This window comes from Palaemon carinicauda, chromosome 20, assembly GCF_036898095.1.
Source record: "Palaemon carinicauda isolate YSFRI2023 chromosome 20, ASM3689809v2, whole genome shotgun sequence".
Taxonomy (NCBI): Eukaryota; Metazoa; Arthropoda; class Malacostraca; order Decapoda; family Palaemonidae; genus Palaemon; species Palaemon carinicauda.
In genome coordinates, this window is record NC_090744.1 from 17,690,933 (window position 1) to 17,698,432 (window position 7,500).

The window sequence follows — 7,500 nt, forward strand, 5'->3', positions numbered from 1 at the left end:
GAAATAAAGTCCACGTCATAATATCCGAGACTTTCCACTTTTCGGGAAATGAAAGGTAGGAAAACTCTCTACGCTTTTCATTTGCCAGATTTTGGGTTTTTCGTCCGGTTTCCGGATCTAATATTTGGTCTGGAGGACGTTCAGTATATAAGAGAAGCTGACTAAGTAAGAGCACTTCCTGGCCAAATGCCAGATTCGTCAAGAGGCGAAAAACATGATCGCTTGGCGTTGTTTTTTTTTTTTTTTTTTTTCGTAGGAATATAAAAATGAGCCTTTTATCAAATTATGTAAATTATGACAAAGCAAGTGTAATTTTGTAAAAAATCAAAATGAGCCTTCTATTAAGAAATATAAATTATGACAAAGCAAGTGTAATTTTGTAAAAAATCGAAATGAGCCTTCTATTAAAAAATGTAAATTATGACAAAGCAAGTGTAATTTTGTAAAAATTCAGTGTGAGTTACTAGATACTGAATATAAACACAAGGTTAAAAGTAGCCTGAAAGGGTAGAGAATTGGTGTTTTGTTTTTTTCGCAGAGAAATAAAAATGAGCCTTCTATTAAAATCTGTAGATTATGACAAATAAAGTGTAATTTTGTAAAAAAAAATCAGTGTAAGTTACTATATACTGAATATAAACACAAGGTTAAAAGTAGCCTGAGAGGGCAGAGAATTAAAATGGAAATAAATATATTTTCTAGAAAATTATGCCATCAGAAAAAGCAAAATCCAAAATAATGGGTCTTGGGGAAGCCAAGGGGTTCTTCAATTCAGAATAGTTGTGAAGATACAACGAATCATCGAATCAAAACCAAAGTTGTTATTCTCAGATTGAGTACAATTTAAACTTTAAAAGTGAATCACATATTAAAAAAGTAACTCGTTATAGACCTCATTAAAGAGCTTTTTCATTATCTCTTATCACTAATTTCGTTGAAAATAAGTCTACCAGGAAAATTCGGACTACTTGTAAAATAGGACTGGTGACTAAATAACAGGCTACTCGCAAGATAACAGACCGCATGCAAAATAAGACTGCTCACTGAACAGGCTACTCGCAAGGTAACAGACCGCATGCAATTTACATACTACTCGCAACATAACAGGCTACTAGCAAAATAACAGACCGCTTGCAAAATAAGACTGCTCACTAAACAGCAGGCTACTCGCAAGATAACAGACTGCTTGCAAATTAACATACTACTCGCAACATTGCAGGCTACTCGCAAAATAACATACAGCTTGCAAAATAAGACTGCTCACTATATAACAGGGTACTCATAAAATAACAGACCGCGTGCAAAATAACACTGTTCACTAAATAATAACCTACTCACAAAATAACAGACTGCTTGCAAATTAACATACTACTCGCAACATTACAGGCTGCTCGCAAAATAAGACTGCTTGCAAATTAACATACTACTCGCAATATTACAGGCTACTTGCAAAATAACACCGCTTGCAAAATAAGACTGCTTACTAAATAAGAGGCTACTCGCAAAATAACACTGCTTGCAAAATAAGACTGCTTACTAAATAAGAGGCTACTCGCAAAATAACACTGCATGCAAAATAAGACTGCTTACTAAATAAGAGGCTACTCGTAAAATAACACAGCCTGCAAAATAAGACTGCTTACTAAATAAGAGGCTACTCGTAAAATAACACAGCCTGCAAAATAAGACTGCTTACTAAATAAGAGGCTACTCGCAAAATAACACCGCTTGCAAATTAACATACTACTCGCAACATTACAGGCTACTCGCAACATTACAGGCTACTCGCAAAATAAGACTGCTTGCAAAATAACAGATTGCTCTCTAAATAACAGGCTACTCGCAAAATAAGACTGCTTGCAAATTAACATACTACTCACAATATTACAGGCTACTCGCAAAATAAGACCGCTTGCAAAATAAGACTGCTCACAAAACAACATACTAATAGGATAACACTACTAGCAAAATAACATACTGTTTGCTAAATCATAGATTACTCACAAAATAAGTTTACTCGCAAAATAAAGTCTACTCTTCAAAGACCAGACTAACCTACTCTTCAAAGACCAGACTAACCTACTCGTCAAAGACCAGACTAACCTACTCGTCAAAGACCAGACTAACCTACTCGTCAAAGACCAGACTAACCTACTCGTCAAAGACCAGACTAACCTACTCGTCAAAGACCAGACTAACCTACTCGTCAAAGACCAGACTAACCTACTCGTCAAAGACCAGACTAACCTACTCGTCAAAGACCAGACTAACCTACTCGTCAAAGACCAGACTAACCTAGTCGTCAAAGACCAGACTAACCTAGTCGTCAAAGACCAGACTAACCTAGTCGTCAAAGACCAGACTAACCTAGTCGTCAAAGACCAGACTAACCTACTCTTCAAAGACCAGACTAACCTACTCGTCAAAGACCAGACTAACCTACTCGTCAAAGACCAGACTAACCTAGTTGTCAAAGAACAGACTAACCTAGTCGTCAAAGAACAGACTAACCTAGTCGTCAAAGACCAGACTAACCTACTCTTCAAAGACCAGACTAACCTACTCTTCAAAGACCAGACTAACCTACTCTTCGAAGACCAGACTAACCTAGTCGTCGAAGACCAGACTAACCTAGTCGTCGAAGACCAGACTAACCTAGTCGTCGAAGACCAGACTAACCTAGTCGTCGAAGAACAGACTAACCTAGTCGTCGAAGACCAGACTAACCTAGTCGTCGAAGAACAGACTAACCTAGTCGTCGAAGAACAGACTAACCTAGTCGTCGAAGAACAGACTAACCTAGTCGTCGAAGAACAGACTAACCTAGTCGTCGAAGAACAGACTATCCTGCTCGTGTCAAAGACCCGACTATCCTGCTCGTGTCAAAGACCCGACTATCCTGCTCGTGTCAAAGACCCGACTATCCTGCTCGTGTCAAAGACCCGACTAGCCTGCTCGTGTCAAAGACCCGACTAGCCTGCTCGTGTCAAAGACCCGACTAGCCTGCTCGTGTCAAAGACCCGACTAGCCTGCTCGTGTCAAAGAACCGACTAGCCTGCTCGCAAGAGACTAGCCTGCCCATCAAAGAACAGACTTGCAAAAAACAGACTGTGACTTCACTCAGAGACGTCAATTTAACGGAATATTCAAGATAGCAAAATGCCAGCGTTTGACCGGTGCATGTTCCGTGTGAATACATATTGGACATTTGTGAGCGATATTGGATTTTAAGGAATGTTCCGTTTCTATACAATGACTGTATCGGAGGTAATATATGGAGAGGGGGTTAGAGGAATTATCCGTAAAGAAAGGAATAAAGTATTTGATTTAGAGTTAAAAAAACACTTAAGAATTGAAATTACTTATTTTTCGTATATGAGTATGTATATACAGTGTATGTTAATGTTTATCTAGGTAGGTATGTAAATATATATGTATATATATATATATATATATATATATATATATATATATATATATATATATATATATATATATATATATATATATATGGATATGGATATGGATATGTATATATACACATCTATATATCATCATCATAAACTACAAACTATATGTAGATGTATGTATATATACATATATATGTACATAAATACATATATGCCTCGATTTACATACGCACGTATGTGTATATATCGAGTCAATGTCTGATACACCTAACAATGTTCGTGTAAAACACTGACACATACGAACCTTCCTCTAATTCCCAAATCAAAGCTAATATTACCACGCCATAACTAGCCCCCGCTTATACCAAAGAAGGCACATTACTCTTCGACACTAGACTCACGTCCCATTTCGACTCCCACATACGTTCCATTTCCTTCCTACACGTGTCGTCTGTTTCTGAAAGTATTCAAATATTTACGAAGCGAAACGACCGCTCAGAGAAACCTTTTCAACTTTTCACGTGTAACTTCATGCTTAAGTGTACAGAAAGAACAGTGGGTTTTGAAGGTTTCCCCCCCCCCCCCACCTCCCCCCACCCCCCGCCCTAGCCCTTTCCCTCTCAGTTGGAGCTTTCTGTTGTTAATTAAACAGCAGCTGTTAAAGGAAAAGTTCTCGTTTTGGCCGGCAAACTTTGCTTACTTAAACTCCCTTTTTTTTTCTATTTCACATTCCTGTGGTTGTGAAAGTTTGGTTAATTAACTTTTGTTTCTGTAAGATTTTGCTTGTTTCATTGTTCGTTATTTTGTATTACTTATTTTTTTGTATATGGAAAAAAAAGGAAACAAATAACCAATGAATTTGGATGACCTAAAAGTATCATTGAGTCATAAGACGTGAATATATAATTTTGTAAGACTGACAATATATTATTTGATCTTATGCATATATGTGTATATAGATAAATAGACATATAGATACAGATATATATAGATAGATATATAGATAGACAAAACAGGTTCATACTCCCTATTTCGGTTAAAGGTAAGGAAATTTAACAAAAGTATTATAAAGTGTTTATGTAACAAGGAGATTTTGTAACGAGTAGAAAATGCTGTGTTCAATAATAAACATTTGTACCAATCGTGTGTCACACGATCGTACATAGTTCATTTTGTGTATATATTATGCTTGTATCTTCGCTCTTCCCTCGCACTAAAAAGAACCTGAATAAACATGTCTGCTTTTCTCACCAGTAACGATTTCGGTTTTGAACATTAAATTTCCTGTTGCCTTGAGCTTTTGTATATAAAGGAGTGTTCTATAATAAAGTTTGCTACGGGCCGACCAAGGGAAAGGACCGTGCCAACAAGAAGAGTTGGCTGTAATACACTACGAATGATAATAAAGTCACTCAGTTGCTTTCATCCTGTCTTTGAGTCACAACATTCTCTCGGCACGTCACACATTGATTGCCTGTCCGTTGAAACGTTTGCATGTCAGTGTCAAAATTCCTTTTGGAACGCTTGTCTGTCCTTTAGAACTTTTTCATGTCAGTGTCTAAATTCCTTTTATAATGTTTGTATGTCCTTTTAGAACGTTTAAATGTCGGTGTCGAAATTCCTTTTAGAACGTTTGCATGACCTTTTAGAATGTTTGCATGTCTGTCAAAATTCCTTTGAGAACGTTAGCGTGTTCTTTGAGAACGTTTGCATGTCAGTATCGAAATTCCTTTAAAACTTTTGCATGTCCTTTTAAAACTTTTACATGTCTGTCGAAATTCCTTTGAGAAAGTTTGCATATCCTTTAGAACGTTTCTGTGTCTGTCGAAATTCCTTTGATCGTTGCATGTCGGTGTCGAAATTCCTTTAAAAACGTTTGCATGTTCTATTAAAATTTGTACATGTCTGTCAAAATTCCTTTTAGAACGTTTACATGTCCTTTACAATATTTGCATGTCTCTGTCGAAATTCCTTTGAGAAAGTTTGCATGTCCTTTAGAACGTTTGCATGTCTGTCGAAATTCCTTTGAGAACGTTTGCATGTCTGTCGAAATTCCTTTGAGAACGTTTGCATGTCTGTCGAAATTCCTTTGAGAACGTTTGCATGTCTGTCGAAATTCCTTTGAGAACGTTTGCATGTCTGTCGAAATTCCTTTGAGAACGTTTGCATGTCTGTCGAAATTCCTTTGAGAACGTTGCATGTCGTTGTCGAAATTCACGTTTTCATCAATCTATTGGCATAAATCGTAGAATTTCAATATTCCTGCAGAATCTCATTAGTTTAGTTATAAATTTTGCTTGGCGTGTGGTTGAAAAAAAAAATTTCTTTGAAGTTGCGAATATTTGCATAGTGAATTTCACCTTTGAGTCAGAGGTTGATGGAGTTTTTTTGGGGGACTTGTTTTCCAAAGGAGCCCAACCTATTTCACCCTATTTGGCTGTGACGTGGTTTAGAATTTTTTGACCTGATTGATTTTCAGGACTCCTGAATTTAACATTATTTTTTATTTATTCCTAATATTGTTGAAAATCAAAGCAACTTATTCTTTTTCTTTAACTCTAAAGCCGATATTACAATTACTATTATAGTTATTATTTATGTGTGGTATAATCTTGCTTTCTTTGTTTACTCACAAATATATTCCAAAATGATTATTGATAATGGTTAGTGCTTTAGAGTAAAATACTGGAAACAGAGAGAGAGAGAGAGAGAGAGGAGAGAGAGGAGAGAGAGAGAGAGAGAGAGAGAGAGAGAGAGAGAGAGAGAGAGCCTTACCTTACCTTATTGCCTTATTCTATGTTTGGGTTCCCCCAGGTCCCTCAGTGTGTGTGTGAGAGAGAGAGAGAGAGAGAGAGAGAGAGAGAGAGAGAGAGAGAGAGAGAGAGAGCCTTACCTTACCTTATTGCCTTATTCTATGTTTGGGTTCCCCCAGGTCCCTCAGTGTGAGAGAGAGAGAGAGAGAGAGAGAGAGAGAGAGAGAGAGAGAGAGAGAGAGAGAGAGACACACACACAGCCCCTCCGAAAACTAATATGTATCAGAGAGAGAGAGACACGGCCCCCTCCAAAAACTAATATGTATCAGAGAGAGAGAGAGAGAGAGAGAGAGAGAGAGAGAGAGAGAGAGAGAGAGAGAGAGAGAGAGAGAGAGAGAGAGAGAGAGAGAGAGAACTAATCACCGTAATGTATGATCTCACAGGGAGAATGAAAAAATAGATTAAAATGACGAAATACCTATGAAAAATGATTCAGGGCAAGTGACCTACATATACATTACATTATATACACTAACACGACTTCACTTTTTTTTCTCGCGTATCACCTACTCAGGGATATTGCATCAGACTTTTTTCAAGGTTCCTTTGATTAACTTTTACTCCTTTTTTACATTATTTACATTAATGGTGAATAGAGCATCAAGGAAAATATATTTTCAAATGATTTTCATGGTTTTATACATATTTCATAGCAAATGAAAGTAATGAATAACTGATAAAATGTGTTTATCAAAATAAGCATTACTCAGAGGATTAAATATTCAGTATGGGATGCATTGTAACTTTTATTACAATGATGAAATAAATATACGCAAAAAGAAAGATATAAATAAACAAAGTTTAACTATGGAACGTGACATGCAGAATAAAGATTGTTTTTTTTTTTTTTTTTTTCTTGCTGCGCATTGCTATGCTAATTTGTTTTGAAGAGACTTGCCCAGTATTTTAGATAGCTGACTTCAATTGCTGAGTCTGCATGTATGCAAATATCCATCTCTCTCTCTCTCTCTCTCTCTCTCTCTCTCTCTCTCTCTCTCTCTCTCTCTCTCTCTTATTCAAACATATTTAAGATTCAATTGCCAGTTTCTTGCAATAAATTTTGTTTGTCATAAGTAATGAAAAAATGTATTAGAAAATATCTCTCTCTCTCTCTCTCTCTCTCTCTCTCTCTCTCTCTCTCTCTCTCTCTCTCTCTCTCTCAATGCCGCGAAAAAGATTGAGAAACAATTGCTAATTTCTTTATTTAAATTTTACCTCGTATAAATACTGAAAATTAATGTTAATAGAAAAGGAACAATTATAAAAATATCAATACA

The 7,500-nt window shown here is 36.5% G+C and overlaps 1 protein-coding gene across 1 annotated transcript in view; it reads left to right on the forward strand.

Moving 5' to 3' along the window:
- The window catches only part of LOC137659673 (trichohyalin-like), a 29,550-nt gene extending 26,574 nt beyond the window's left edge, over positions 1–2,976 (forward strand). Inside the window, exon 4 of the mRNA XM_068394499.1 lies at positions 2,045–2,976. Coding sequence (XP_068250600.1) covers positions 2,045–2,976 — 932 coding nt within the window. The remainder of the gene's footprint in view (positions 1–2,044) is intronic.
- The last annotated feature ends 4,524 nt before the right edge of the window (positions 2,977–7,500 follow it).